The sequence below is a fragment of the Micromys minutus genome, assembly GCF_963924665.1.
Source record: "Micromys minutus genome assembly, chromosome: 29".
NCBI classification, from domain to species: domain Eukaryota; kingdom Metazoa; phylum Chordata; class Mammalia; order Rodentia; family Muridae; genus Micromys; species Micromys minutus.
In genome coordinates, this window is record NC_137964.1 from 1,983,111 (window position 1) to 1,999,070 (window position 15,960).

The window sequence follows — 15,960 nt, forward strand, 5'->3', positions numbered from 1 at the left end:
AGGAAAAAATGGTCAGGTAGCAGCATCTTCATCCCAGATCTCAGCTCCTCTAAAACCAAGAGCCAGCCATGGTAGAGCAGAGAGCATCAGGAGCTGCTTGGAATGTATGCCTTGGTCTCCCTGAACTGCCTCCAAACAGCCCACCCCAAGAACTTCCTCAAATGTGGACAGAAGAGAATAGAAGGTAATGGTGTCCAGAGATAAGATAAGCATGCTCTTCCATACAGCAAAATTCAAATAGCTATGTTGTGATCCTGTCTCTTAACACACCGGGCCAGCCAAAAGATTTCATCATGAGCACAGAATCGATTAGTAATGTCTGCATGGGACAGTGTTGAATTCTACTGCTACACACACATGCTGCAATTGATTGGTGATGCTTATCATGGTCAGAGATATTCCCCCAACTGTCATCTATAATGTGAAGTCACTTTTCTCTGAAGCAGAAAGGGACCTAAAAAATTACCTTTTGGACAGTCATTCCCTATTTGGCCCTTTTCTGGAGATGTTAATATTGGTTATAGTAAAAAAAAATTGTCTAAAGTAGAAACACAGTACTGAATTAATTTCTCCTTCATGGAAATGACTAAATGCTTTCTTCCTTGCTGGAGATTCAAAAGGTAGTCTGGCTGTCACTTAAAGAGACCTTAGACCCATGAAGAATTCCATCCAGGAGAAGACAGCAGATCTTGGCACAGTTCACTTCCCATGATGCTTTGATCCCAAAGTCCAACTGAACCATGGAGTCTGGGGCCACTCATTTGGACACCTTGGTCTGCAGTGTGCTGGGTAGGTAGAGGTACCTCCAGATGGCATAGTAGTGGGTACCAGCGCCAAACGCCACAAAGAGGTGCCAGATGGCATGGGCAAAGGGAATTCTCCCGTCACTCTTAAAGAACACCATGCCCAGGCAGTAGAAAGCCCCTCCTGTCATCAGCTCCCAGAGACCCTCAGTGTTGGGCTGTTGGAAGAAAAGAAGACAAGTCAAAGGAAGAGCCAGTCATTCCCTGCCACCCAGTCAAAATAATAATAATAATAATAATAATAATAATAATAATAATAATAATACAAGTGGAGGACAAGCCCAGAGTCCCCTAGGAAGTCTCAACACACTGCTATCAAATTTTCCCACCTTAATTTCCCAAATCTGCAATTGGTTGATGACAGGAAACTGCACCCTCAGAAGCCCAGCGCTCGGGAGAAGGCAAACACAGCAGGGTTAGAAGTCAAGGTTAGCCTGGGCTACACAAGGCTCAGCCTCAACAAACAGACCCCCAAATCTCAAAAGCTTCTTGTATAACAGGGTTGTATAGCAAGTTCATGGAGAACTTAAGCTAAATATTGAGACCCTGCAAAAAGAAGGAGGAGGACAGGGAGGAGGAGAGATTGGAGATACAGCTTAGTAGTAGAGTGCTTGCTTAGAGTGTGTAACGCCCTGGGTTCAATCTTCATCACTTCATGCGCACATGCACACACACACATGTGCATACACACATGGTCAGTTAGTATGCCCACACTGTGGAATGTTACTAAGCCTCAAAAAGGATGGTTGTTCCAACACAAACAACGGTGTGGAGGAGCTCCAAGGACACAGTGTTAAGTAAAATAAGCCAGGCACGAAAGGACAGCTACCATAAAATGTGACTGTCCCAAAATAGCCATGTCCACAGAGACAGAAAGTAGGAGGCCTGGATGGAGGATGTTTCACAGGACCATCCTCTAAGCCAAACCGCCGCCATCCTCAGGAGTTCTGGCTGAGTCTGCTCAGCAAAGATCACAACAACTGGACTTGTTGAATGCTGACATCCCCTCTTGGAAAGAGGGGTCAGGGAAGGACACGATAATGCCCTCATCTGAATATCCAGCCATCCCACAAACCAGTTACATGCAGTTCTGCCCTAATTTCCAATGGCCTTGGAGTCTCTGAGAAGGGCTGAAGGACATAGGTACAGAATACGTGAGAGGCTCCATCTGGACATCACACATGTTGGATGCAGACACTTAGTGTGATGCTTTCAAGTCACCCACACATCTGCCCATAAGCCCTCACCCATTGCCCTGCAAGTAAGCCTAGCCTGGACTCTGGTGGAGGGGTAGATGTTTATATCTTCCTGGGAGTGTGTGTGTGTGTGTGTGTGTGTGTGTGTGTGTGTGTGTGTGTGTGTGTGCACCACTTGTGTAGGTGCCCAAGAAAACCAGCAGAGGGCATTCCAGGTGTCTGTGGGTTGCTTCAAGTGGGTGCTGGGGGCCACACTCATTCCCCTCCCCTTACTGACACACAGGATCTAATCATCTGTAGGCAATCAGGTTCTGCCATCTTTCTTTCCCTGATTCAAACAAACAGCCATGGCACAGTCTCTTGGAGACTGGGAAAGTGGTACCTGCCTGCAACCACATCCCTGAGCAGGCAGAGGAAGGAGGAGCTCTGGGGCAGCCTGGGCTACAGAACGGGGCCCTGCCTTTCACAAAAAATACAACACAAAAGAGGAAAGAGAACTGGACATGAGAGTGATATTCAACCTTCAAAAGGGAAGAATATTCTACATACAAAATTTAATGTTGGCCTGGGCTACATGAGACTCTCAAAAAAAAAAAAAAAGTATGTCTTAGAGATCTTAAAGATGACATGTGGTGCTTAGTTTTAACTGCCAACTTGACCTAATCCAGAATTACCTGGGAAGAAGGTCACAAGGAAAGATCTAGATCAAGTTGCTTTGTGCGTTTATCTTTTGGAGATTATCTTGATTATGATCATTGATGTATGAAGACTCATCCTAAAACTGGTCATCACCATCCTTTGAACTGAGTCCTGGATTATGGAACGGTGGAAACAGTAAGCTGAGCTCTAAGTGTGCATTCATTTTTCTCTGCTCTTGGATGTGACTAGCTGCGGCTAGTTTCTGCCTTGGCTTCCCCTCAGTGATGGACTATAACCTGGAATTGTGATCCGAACAAAGCCTTTCTTTCCTAAACTGCTTTATAAAAATGAATTCATTATTCGTTATGCATATGCATATGGGAAGGGATGGATGTGCACCGTTTGTGTGCAATGCCCATGAAGGCCAGAAGGGGGCACCAGATACCTGGATCTGGAGTTAAAGGTGTTTGTAAACCACCTGGTGCTGGGAACCAAACACAGGTCCTCTGTAAGAGCTGCAACTGCTTCTAACCATTGAGCTATCTTTTCGGTTCAGCCCTCTAGGGCGCTTTTGGTCACAGCAACAAAGATGAAACTAAAACATTTTAGGCAGTGTTGCTCCAACGCACGCAGGCACACACACATGTATATTCCCCAGCCCTCAAGAGTATTGTAGCTGAATGTTAACCACATAGTAGACATGACACTCATTCTAGCAGGTACAATGTGCCAGGCACCGTGGTCAGTCTCTTGCTTGAACTGTCTGGTCATCTTTATAGAATATGGAGACCTAACCTCAGAGTTAGGCACAAGGAATGCTTCATTTTCCAGGCGAGATCTCCATGTTTTCTGTCCCTTTATGCAAGCACACAGAGCCACTGGGCCTCTGTTTACCCTGCTGCCAGAGAGGGCTTTATTGATAGTCTCAAGAGCTAAGTCTTGCTTATTCGTGTGTTGCTTCCAGAAGATCGGAATCCTCACGATGAGCAAGTGAAACTTACCATGGAGAGGATGACCAAGGCAGGGAAGAAACCCATCACCACATAGCAGAGCAGCTCCACAAGTTTGTACCTGGGAAGACAAGTCATGTGACCTCAGGACACTCATCCAAGGAGGGTCAGAGCACACAACTTTCTGATGCAGAAGACTAGCACAGCAAGAAGAGGGGATCTTCTCAGTGTGACACTCCTTGGCACATACTCTACCCAGCAACATTAACAGGTAATGGGGATTGTGTGCCATTGATGTGTGACCTATGCAGACATTACTAATTAATCCCAGCACCATCTCCCACAGGACCAAGCAGCCATTCTCAATTGTTCTGGACTGCTAGATCACGGAGCCCTATGCCATTCTGGATTGTTTGTCTCCTGAAGTCCCTGGGGGCCCTGTGGATGCAGGACTTTGTTACTTTCTGATGCTGCCCTAGATTTTCTTTCCTCCCTCACCTAATGACTGTCATTCTAGTTCCGTAGCAGTAAAAGTTTTCAGGGTATATACCCTCTTAAGGCCTTTCCCGTTGTCTGATAATGCAGTCTAGGGAAGGCAGGGGATAGGTGAACTAGATCAGTGAGTCAAGTCGCCTATGATGTCATTAAAACAATCTGGAGAGGACAGTGTGCTGAACAGATGGCTCGACAGTTCAGAGCACTTCTAGCTGGGTTCCCAGCACCCACAGCGGGCAGCTCACAACCACCTATAACCCCAGCTCCAGGGGATCTGACAGCTTCCTCTGGTTCATACAGATGCACATAAATGAACTTTTATGTGTGTGCAGATGCACATCTGTGTGAGGTGTGTATGCACATAAGTATGGAAACCAGAGAATAGCCTTTGTGTCATTCCTCAGGGGCTGCCCATCTTGAAAAAGGGTCTCTCATTGGCCTTGCCAAGTGAGTTAAGCTGGGTGACCAGTGAGCCCTGGGAATCCTCTCTGTCTGCCTTCTCAGCAGTAGGATGGTGACTATACCACTGTGCCCAGCTTTTAAAGTGTGTTCTGGGGATTAAAGTTAGGTCTTTGTGCTTGAACTTCACCAACAGAGCCATCTTTCCAACACCCTCTCATGATAGCTCTTTTGGAAGATACTTAGGGCTCAGAAAGATGGCTTCATTGACAAAGGGCTTTCTGTACAAGCATGAGGACCTGAGTTCAGATCCCTACAGCCACATAAAAGCAGGCCATGATCACACACATCTATACCCTTGTGTCTAAGAAAAAAGAGTCAGAACGGGAGAGATGGCTCAGTGGTTAAGAACACTGACTGTTCTTCCAAAGGTCCTGAGTTCAACTCCTAGAAACCCCATGGTGGCTCGCAGCCATCTGTACTGGGTGTGTCTAAAGACAGTGACAGAGTACTTATATACATATACTTATATACATAAAATACATAAATCTTAAAAAAAAAAAAGAAGACTCAGGATTCCTAGAGCTTGCTGGCCCGCCAGGCTAGCTAATTGGTGAGCTCTGGGTTCAGTGAGAGACACTGTTTCAAAAAACAAGGTGGAGTGGTTATCCATATTCCCTGACTCCTATACACACACCACACACACACACACTCACAGAGAGAGAGAGAGAGAGAGAGAGAGAGAGAGAGAGAGAGAGAGGAACAGAGAGAGGGAGAGGGGAAGGGGGAAGGGGAGAGGAAGGGGGAGAGGGAGAGGGGGAGGGAAGAGGAAGGGGGAAGGGAAGAGGAGGGGAAGGGGGAGGGGGAGGGGGAGGGGAAGAGAGAGGAGAGGAGAGGAGAGGAGGGGAGGGGAGGGGAGAGGAGAGGAGGGGAGGGGAGAGGAGGGGAGGGGAGGGGAGGGGAGAGGAGAGGAGAGCTTCAGATCTGCCCTACTTGGCCATGGACATCCTTGAGGATACAAGCAGGGTTGAGTCCTCACGTTTCTGGAGTCATCTCTGGGGCTCACCTGCTTGAGGGTGCTGAGTAGGTAGTGCTGACAAACTAAGGGACACCCTGCCAATGTGAGACTTCCGGCCTCACTTACCGTTCATGGAAGAAAAAGACATAGACGGTACCGATGGAGGCCATGATCCAGACCAGCCAGCGCATGTGGGAGGCCCAGGGGCCCAGCTCCCGAAGGTTCAGCCTGGGAGAGAAGAAAGCCAAGGGCAGAGCCTGAGGGAGTCACCGTGGCCCAGCAGTGTCCCCAGTGTCTGCCTGGGAGGAACGAGGACTCTCACCATGGCGGGGTAGAATGCTACACAACCCTGCATTGGCAAATTTTCAATGGTGGCACACGACTGTCACCCCAGCACTCAGGAGGCTGAGGCAGGAGGATCACTAGTTTCAGGCCATATGAGTTACAAGTGAGATGAGACCCAGGCAGAAATGCCTCTCCGCTGGAAAGACAGTAAGTAAAGTGCCAGTCACTTAAGCAGGACAATGTGAGTTCAAATCCCAGATCCCACACACTCCCCAGTGACAGTGAGGCAGACACAGGGGGATCCCTGGGGCTCACTCAGCAATCAGTCTAGCCAATTAGGGAGGAATGGAAGGTTCAGTGAGAGACTCCATCTCAAAAATAAGGTGGGGGCCAAACAAGGGAGACACTAGACTTTCATGTGATCTCTGTCCTTTACATGCCTGTATACGCACATGTGTACTCACACATGCACCAGAACATGTATGCACATATGCACCTGTGGTGGTTTGCATATGCTTGGCCCAGGAAGTGGCACTAGTAGAAGCTGTGGCCTTGTTGGAGGAAGTGTGTCACTCTGGGGATGGGCTTGGAGACCCTCCTCCAAGCTGCCTGAGGATGCTCAGCTGTTCCTGGCTTCCTTTGGATGAAGATGTAGAACTCTCAGCAACTCCTGCACCATGCCTGCCTGGATGCTGCCATGCTTCTGCCTTGATACTGGACTGAACCTCTGAACCTGTAAGGCAGCCTCAATTAAATGTTTATATTTATAAGACTTGCCTTGGTCATGGTGTCTGTTCACAGAAATAAACATGGGCCCTTTTATAATTTACATTTCTCCTGTTGGTTCTGTTCAACTAATATACATCACCATGCCCAGTTTTTGTAATTTTATACAATGCTTTGAGAGCATCCACAGGTTAAAAAAAAACAAACAAACATTTATTTTGTGAGTATGTGTATGTACCGAGCACCACAATGAATGTGTGGAGGTCAGAAGACAACTTTTGGAGGGGTTGGGTCCCCTCTTCTACTTTGGGGCTTCTGGGGAGAGAACTCAGGGTTGCCTGCGTGTCCTTTGTTCTTTAACCTGATAAGTCATCTTGTTTGTTTGGTTGGTTGAGACAGAGTCCCTCTACCTGTGCCTGGCTGGCCTGGAACTCACTATGTGGTCCAGGCTACCTTCAAACTCACAGAGATCCATCCGTCTCTGCCTCCCGAGTCCTGGGATTAGAGATGTGAACTCCTGCATCACGCTAAGTCATCTTAAAGGTTTTATTCATAGGCATTTTAAAGTAGAAATCCAGCACTTGGAAGGCAGAGGCTGGGATCTCTGAGTTCGAGGCCAGCCTGGTCTACAGAGTGAGTTTCAGGATGGCCAGGGCTACACAGAGAAACCTTATCTTGAAAGACAAAACAAAACAAAAAAGTACAGGCTGTTTGAGCCAAAATGGTGCAGTCCCCAGTGAGGCTGTTATAGATGTTGGAGCTGGAGATCAGCCAAGAAGAGCAAGCTTGAGTTTGGAGAAATGGCTCAGTTGTTATGAGCATCTGTTGGGCCAGCTATGACTTTGGTCTCCACACTGGGAAGGCAGAGCTAGGTGGAACCCAGCACATCCGGGATTCCACAGTAGACCCTTCCGAGAGAGGACAAGGAGGGGAGGAGAGAGACAGGGATTTGTTGCTCTTGCAGAGAACCTAGGTTCAGTTCCAAGCACACACATTAGCCATTAGCCACGTGCGAGGGGCTTGCTGCTCTTTTCTGGCCTCCACAAGCCCCTGTGTGCACACTGTCACACACAGACGCATAATTAGAAATGAATCATACCTATGCGAGCATATGCACATGCATATGCATATAATATATATGTTTGTGTTACGTGTGTCTGTAAACAAAAATACATAGCATGTTGGAAAAAGAACAAGGCTGAAGATTATGGGATGGGGGAGAATGGAGTGCTGTAACAAAAGTTATGAAAGAGGACACACACACACACACACACACACACACACACGCATATGATGGTTTTTCTGGTGCTAATTCTGTCATGGATTTTCCGTTTAGGGTGATGGATACATGCATAAAAATACGTTTGATAATAAATGTGTAAAACCCAGTGGAGCTCCATAGCGTCCGCTCCAAATGGCTACTCTAGCTGTATAGACGCTCACTGAGATGCATAGACTTGGGGTATGGCTAATTTTGGCCTGTGCTTTTATTTAATACAGTAACGAAGAAGAGCCTTTAACTCTTTGCTGGAATAAATTCCTTGGATGAGAAAGCCTTTAACATTTTTTAAAATTGTGTATCTGTGTGTGGTGGGGTGGGCATGATCGCAGGTGCCAGTGGAGGCCAGCAGAGGGCACCATATTCCTTAGAACCGGAGGTACAGGTGCTTGTGAACTGTTCAGCATGGGTGCTGAGAACTGAACTAGAGTCCTCTGCAAGAGCAGCGAGTGCGCTCAACTGATGAAAGAAAAGAGGAGGAGATGAAGAAAGAGAAGGAGGATGATAACAAGAAGACATCCGACACCAAGTAGGAAGCCCTCTACTCACGACTTAACCGTAACTGTCATCACAAAGACATTAAGTAGCTGAGCGTGGCTGTGCACACCCGTAGTCCCAGCCTTAGGAAGACTAAAGTCAGAGGATCTGTTTATAGCCAGCCAGGGCTACACAGCAAGACCCCCAACTCAGAAAGCGGGAGGGAGAATGTTGACCTAGCACTTGTGAGTTATACCCACATCACAGTCATTTTTTAAAAACGTAGCTCTCTGCTTTCCGTGTGCAAGAAACATAATCATTCGAATTCCTGGTCCTGCCTCAGCAAACAAGGTGAAGAAGATTGAAGGATGATTCCTGATATCACACATAAAATACGCATACACACATGCACACCACACACACATACCCACAGACACAGGTGCATATACACACGGTCACACACATGTGTACAAAAAGAAAAATAGGTAGGAAGTGAAACTGGAAATAGACATTTGAGTCTTATTTTGCCTTTGAGATTGGAGCTCACCATGTAGCCACGGCTGACCTCAAACTCTTGATCTCCCTGCCTCAGTTTCCCAAAGTCTGGGGTTGCAAGCACATGCCACACACGTGTCTAAATAAACGCTTGATAATGTACAATATATGGGTGTCCTCCTCCTCTCATAGAGAGGAAGTGTAGTTCAGTGAACCACAGGGGAAAAGGGATAAAATATATGAAAAATTAATAATGCTCTTTGAAATGGGGTCTCACTATGTAGCCCCGAGGAACTCAAACTGTCAGAGATATACCTGCCTCTGCCTCCTAAACGCTGGGATTAAAGGCGTGTGCAACCACACCCAGAGTAAGTAAAGCTTTTAAAACAAAAGTATAAGATAGGCACCATCATACAGGCCTGTAATCTCAGCACTTGGAAAGTGGAAAAATCCGAGGCCAGCCTCAGCTACATAGGTAATTCAAGGCCGAGACCAATCACACACACACACACGAAAAAAATTAATTTAAAAAAAACCAACAAAGCTCACACGTATATCTGCAAATATGTGTGAGTGCATTTATACATCTATACATTGGCTTCTACTTATATCTGTGAATATGTTAATATATGCTAATATATGCATGTGTTTGGATACACGCAGACGTACACTCTTGCACTTTTTTGTCTACAACAATTTGAAGGACATGCACGGTAACAAGTAGGTAATTCTTGGCATAAGGGAAAGGGTGAGCCTGTCTTCTGACCAACTCCCTTCCTGTGTGGACACCAACCACCCACCCAAAGTCAAGCAGGACAAAGGAAGGAAGGCAGCCATGGGGGACGCTGGCACTCACCAAGGAGCATAGGAGGCGGCAATGAAGAAGTAAATGACCATCCTGTCAATCATATGTAGGCAGTGTTCTACCATCCTAGGGCAGGGAGAGAAGGAGTCATGTCACAGCCTCCGTGTGCCAGCACAGAAGCCCAGCAGCATCGCCAGCACTGCCAGGGAACAGCCTTGCCTTCCCTACGGGGAGAAAGACTGAGAGACGGGGTACCCCACCCCCTCCGGCCTCGGTCTCTAGGACTCTCCACCAGAGCAACAGTTCTCCAGGCTGCCTGCCATTCTGGGGGTTTATGGAGATGCCTCGGGACCCCCATTAAGATGAATGCTAACACACCTCTGACTACATGTGTCTAGAGTGTGTGTCAATGAGCCCTTCCGTGGGTCGGCAGGGGTACCTGAGATGGCTCTTCTTCCATGAGACTGTGTGGAAAATGGTGGATACCACAAAGAGGCCACAGAGGCCAAGGCCGTAGATCCAGGCAGATATGGTCTCCCAGTCATCATCAGACAGGAAGTAGAGGTTGGAGCTGCCAAGGATGCTGGGAATGATCCAGAACTAGACGGAAAGAAGATGGATTAGGGCCAACTTTAGGACCTGAGTTCAATCCCCAAGGCCTACATGGTGGAAAGAGAGAATTGACTTTGATCTCTGATGGTGCATTCTGACTCAAGTGTACACACACACACACACACACACACAAATAGATATATCTTATAAAGATTTGCTTTCTTTTTACTTTGTGTCTATGTGTAGGGTGTGGGGGGGGCTGTACACATGAATGCAGGAGGCAGCAGAGACCAGAAGAGGACATTGGACCCCTAGAAGCTGAACTCTCAGATAGTTTGAAGACATCAGGCAAGGGTCCTCGGAAACAAACTCAGGTCCTCAAGAGCAGTATGTGTTCTTAACTGCTGGAGAATGTCTCCACCCTGAGGACCAACTCTTTTGTGCATGGGGCAGGGGGTATATGACATAGAGCACAGTAGGCCCTTTATGTGACTCTATGTGGCGCTGGGTTATGTTGGTGTGTGTGGAAGCTGTCATTTCTCAGCCATTGTTCACTCTGCTTGTTTGTTCATTGTGTGTGTGTGTGTGTGTGTGTGTGTGTGTGTGTGTATGTGTGTGTGTGTGTGTGTGTGTGTGTGTGTGTGTGTGTGCGCGTGCCTGTGTGTACACTTGAGTCAGAATGTACCATCAGAGATGGAAGTCAGTTCTCTCTTTCCACCATGTAGGCCTTGAGGATTGAACTCAGGTCCTCATTCTTGTGTAGAAAACCTTTCACCCACTGAGCCATATCCACTGGACAGTGCCCAGGGAAGCACAGAGCCCCAAGACTTCTGCACCCCCTTCCTTTCTCCAGATCAGCAGTTCTACCTGTGAGTAGAGACCATCAGAAAATTCATTTTTCTCATATTCTTAGGATCTCCCAACCATAAATTAATTTTTGTTGCTACTTTATAACAGTTTTGCTACTGAGCAGTGTTGCAATTCCTAAGACCATCAGAAATGTGTGTGTGTGTGTGTGTGTGTGTGTGTGTGTGTATGAAATATGTTTTCCAAAGCCACGACCCACAGCTTGAGAATCGCTGCTAGATCATACAGCCCAAGGCCTAGGCAATATGGTGCCCACCAAGCACGTGAAGGATAACAGTGCCACAGAGAAACCCTGTCAATAGATGGATAGATCGATAGATAGTTAGATAGATAGATAGATAGATAGATAGATAGATAGATAGATAGATAGATGGATGGATAGATAGATAGATAGATAGATAGATAGATAGATAGATAGATAGATAGATGGATAGATAAGAAAAGATATGCCGTACTTCTTAATAAACTTGTGTGAGTGACGAATGCTCGCAGACCTGATTTCAGTGTTCTGTCTTCTTTATTTTCTCATTGTGGCTCCGCCCCCTCAACACCTCTGTTTAAGACCCTCATTCCTGTGGTTTGGGTCACATGGAAGTACATGTCTATAACCCTGGGACTTCTATGTTATTCCACAATTTCCACAGTTAGATGAATGAATAACCAGGTGAGCATGGACCAGCTAGCCTGGGCTACACCATTGAAACAGAGACCATGCTAAGCCAGGTGGTAGGTGACAAATGACATCTGCGATTGTCCTCCTCCCTCCATGCCTGTATCGCGACACATGGGTGCTCACCATCACCACCATCGTCATTTAAATCCTTATTTGTAATTATGTTTGGGGGTGGTGCATGTGAGTGCAGGAGCCAATGGAGGCCAGAAGAGGGCGATAGTCTCCTGAAGATGGAGCTACTGGCTGTTGTGAGCTCTGTACTATGGGTACTGGGAACCAAAGGCAGTCAAAGACAGCTATCTTCTTTAGCCTTTATCATTGCTTTGGGATTAAACCATCCAAAACTCCTTGTAAGTTTGTTTGTTTGCTGGTTTGCAGTGCTGGGAGTGGTGCCCAAGGCCTCCCTCATGCTGTTCAAGGCTCTACCAACTAAGCTGTGTCCCCAACGTCCTTTCAAGGTCTTTGAAATGTACAATTCCATAGTTGTGCTGGTATAGGGCTTGTGTGTCATTCCCAAATGACATCCCCAGCACCACATAAAGCAGGCATAGTCATGCACACCTGTAATCCCAGCACTCAGGAGGCAGAGACTGAAGGCCAAACCGGAATCTAAGTTCATCCTTAGCTACATAGTGAGTTTAAGTCTAGCCTGGGCTACACGAGACCTCATCTCAAGAAGAGACAGCACAGAGAAAGGGAAGGCCACTCACCTGATTATAGAGAACGAACCCCTGAATTCTTTACCTTTACAAATCTGTGACCTGCCTCTCCCAAACCTTCCATCTTTTCCTCGGGAGAGACTAGAAACTGTGGAACACCTGCAATGACCAGGCCACCCTAGCACGACGCGCGCACCTCCTCTGCATGTGGGGAAACGGGACCTTTAGAGAGGAGCAGTTCAGCAAGACCGTGACAGATGTAAAGGCAGGGTGGATGGGGTGGCAAGTGTTCCAGGGGGCAGCATGAAGTTATGGGAACAGGAAGCAGCCGAGGAAGTCAGGGCTCTGGACAGGAGTGTGGCCGTAGCTGTGTGAGAGGAAAGCAGAGCCTGTCCAGAGACAAGCTAGAGTAGACACGAGAGGGCCGCTGGAGGTTCTTTGAGTGAGAGGCGTACTCAGCTCTATAGTCCGTGGTGTTACAGTGGGGCTTCCTTTAGATCCTAGTCACCCGATGGGGCCCTGAGAGATCAGAGAAACAGCTCACACTGGAGTGGGTCGAGAAAGACCGGCAAGACGACTCCATCAGTAAAGTCCTCGCTGCACAAGCATGGGGACCTGAGTTCAGATCCCCAGTACCCATGTCAAAAGCTGAGCGACAGGCTGGAGAGATGGCTCAGTGGTTAAGAGCACTGACTGCTCTTCCAGAGGTCAGAAGTTCAAATCCCAGCAATCACGTGGTGACTCACAACCCTTTGTAATGGGATCCGATGCCCTCTTCTGATGTGTCAGCGAAAGGATGCTCATATGCATTAAATAAATAAATCTGTTTTTAAAATGCTGAGCCACTTGGTGTGTATTGGGAAGCAGGTGCAGGCAGACCCCTGGGGTCAGCAGGCGAGTGGAGAGAGCATCCCATAAAAGAAGCTGGAGTGAGCCAATGTGCCTGACCCGAGTCCTACACTGCAAGTGGACAACTAACTCCTGAAAGTTGTCCTCTGACCCAGACACATGCACACACACACACACACACACACACACACACATAAAAAAATACGTGCAAAGAGCCAAAGAGATGGCTGTTTTCTCTTTCTTCTCTCTCCCCCTCCTTCTTTTTCCTCCGGCTCCGTTTTGAGACAGGATCTCTCTATGTGGTTCTGCTTGTCCTGGGGCTCCCTGTGTAGACCAGACTGGCAGCAGACTCACAGGGATCCTCCTGTCTCTGCCTCCAGAGTGCTGAAATTAAAGATGTGCACCACTGGCCAGGCGGTGGTGGCACACCCTTTTAATTCCCACACCCCAGAGGGGAGACAGGCGAATCACTGAGTTCAAGGCCAACCTGGTCTACAGAGTGAGTTCCAGGACAGCCAGGGCTACAGAGAAAGCCTATGAAGAAGAGGAGGAGGAAGATGTAGAGCAGGAGGAGGAGCAAGAGAAGGAGGAGGAGGAAGAAGAGAAGGAGGAAGAGGTGGAGGAGGAGGAGGAAGAGGAGAAGGAGGAGCAGGAGGAGGAGGAGGAGGAGGAAGAGGTGGAGGAGGAGGAAGAGGTGGAGGAGGAGGAGGAGGAGGAGGAGGAGAAGGAGGAAGAGGAGGAGGAAGAGGAGAGGAGGAGGAGGAAGAGGTGGAGGAGGAGCAGGAGGAGGAGAAGGAGGAAGAGGAGGAGGAGCAGGAGGAGGAAGAGGAGGAAGAGGTGGAGCAGAAAGAGGAGGAGGAAGAGGAGGAAGAGGAGGAAGAGGAGGAGGAGGACACCAGGACCATCACATCCAGCCTTCAGTGCTCTTGTAGAGGACATGGGTTCAATCCCAGCATCCACACTGAGAAGATCACAATTGCCTGTAACTCCAGCTCCAGGGCACCTGATCCCCCCCCACTTTGACCTCTGAGGGCACCCACACTTACCTCCCTTGTCACCACCCTGAAGGGTCCCCATGTCAGCACCCCATAAGTCAACTCACAGCATGGGTGGCACAGTTGGCTGCGTGTTCATACTCTGTGGGCTGGTACCTCTTGTGCGCTGGTACTCGGTCATTCATAAACCTGCAGTGAGAGGCAGGGCTTCAGAAAGTCTGACGAGGAAACCAGAGGCTAGCGCCTCACCCTACAGCTTCACTCGTCTTTCCCTCCTTCCTTCTCCCTTTCTGGGTGTTACAGGTTCTTTTTCAACTGCATGTGCGTGCTTGCATGGTGCACACATCAGTGCTTGCCTCTGTGTGTGCACACTTTGGCCAATAGGTGGCATGTGTGCCTGCCTCAGTGACATTACTCCCTTGTTTTTCAGACAGGGTCTCTGGCTGAACCCAAAGCTTGCCTCTTCAGCCTAGCCAGGGGCCTCCGAAATCTGCCTGTTTCAGCCTCCCCAGGTCCTTAATGCAAGTTTGGGCATTAGCCTTTCACAACAGCCTTTTACATGGGTTCTGGAGATATGAACTCAGGTCCTCGTACATGTGCAGCACGCACTTCACCTAGCAAACGTCTCCTCTGCCTCCGGTGAAACATTCTTTTACTGCTAAGTGCTTCATGTCTAATCCTTACCGTGATGCTAGTTTAGGAGAGGGAAAAGAACTTTATTGGGGCTTGGACTATAACTTGGTATAGATATAACTATAACTAACTATAGCTATAACAACTATAACTATAACTATAACTATAACAACTATAACCATAACAACTATAACTAACTATAACTATAACTAACTATAACTATTACTATTACTATAACTATAAGTATAACTATAACTATAACTAAACTATAACTATAACTAACTATAACTATAACTAACTATAACCATAACTAACTATAAAACTATAACTATAACTAACCATAACAATAACTATAACTATAACTACAACTACAACTACAACTACAACTACAACTACAACTATAACTATAACTATAACTAGTGCTTTCCTAGCAGGTGCAAAGCTATGAATTCCACCCCCAAAACTTCATAAACTGGTGTAATGGGTGCACATACGTAATCCCTGCATCATTCGGGGGGAGGCAGGGAGATCCTGCATGCTGGGTTACAGACATGCATAACCATTCCTGGCTCACACACAAACTATGTAAGCATGCAGCCTCATTCTTAGACCTATGTTTGTCTGTCTGTCCATCTCTGTCTGTCTCTTTCTCTTTCTCTCTGATTTTTCAAGGCGTGGTTTCTCTGTGTAGCCCTGAATATCCTAGAACTCACTCTGTAGATCAGGCTCAATATTCACTAAGAGTCTCCTGCCTCTGCATTCCAAGTGCTGGGATGAAAAGCATTCTTAAAAATAAGAATCCTGGAGCTGGAGAGATGGTTTAGCGGTTAAGAGCACTGACTGCTCTTCCAGAGGTCCTGAGCTCAATTCCCAGCAACCACATGGTGGCTCACAGCCATCTGTAATGGGATCTGATGCCCTCTTCTGGTGTGTCTGAAGACAGCAATAGTGTACTCCCATACATTAAATGAATAAATCAATCTTTAACAAAAAAAAATTCCTAGAGCTAGAAATAATTTCGTAGTTCTTTGTCTTCCCTCTATTGTCACACAGTACAGTTTGGGGCAGAGAAACGACATCACCAGGTGCCACAAGACTTGGTCCCAGCCAGTGGCTTCCGAACCTGGCTCTACCATGACACTTCATTTATCCCGGTTGACACTTG

At 47.4% G+C, this 15,960-nt stretch overlaps 1 protein-coding gene across 1 annotated transcript in view; it reads right to left on the reverse strand.

Annotated features, from left to right (window-relative positions):
* Positions 1-757: 757 nt before the first annotated feature.
* MMD2 (monocyte to macrophage differentiation associated 2) overlaps positions 758-15,960 on the reverse strand; it is a gene marked incomplete at both ends in the record, with an annotated part of 37,837 nt that continues 22,634 nt past the window's right edge. Inside the window, 6 exons of the mRNA XM_080941289.1 lie at positions 758-961; positions 3,640-3,709; positions 5,627-5,728; positions 9,619-9,693; positions 10,007-10,167; positions 14,270-14,351. Of these exons, the coding sequence (XP_080797415.1) occupies positions 758-961; positions 3,640-3,709; positions 5,627-5,728; positions 9,619-9,693; positions 10,007-10,167; positions 14,270-14,351 (694 nt within the window). The remainder of the gene's footprint in view (positions 962-3,639; positions 3,710-5,626; positions 5,729-9,618; positions 9,694-10,006; positions 10,168-14,269; positions 14,352-15,960) is intronic.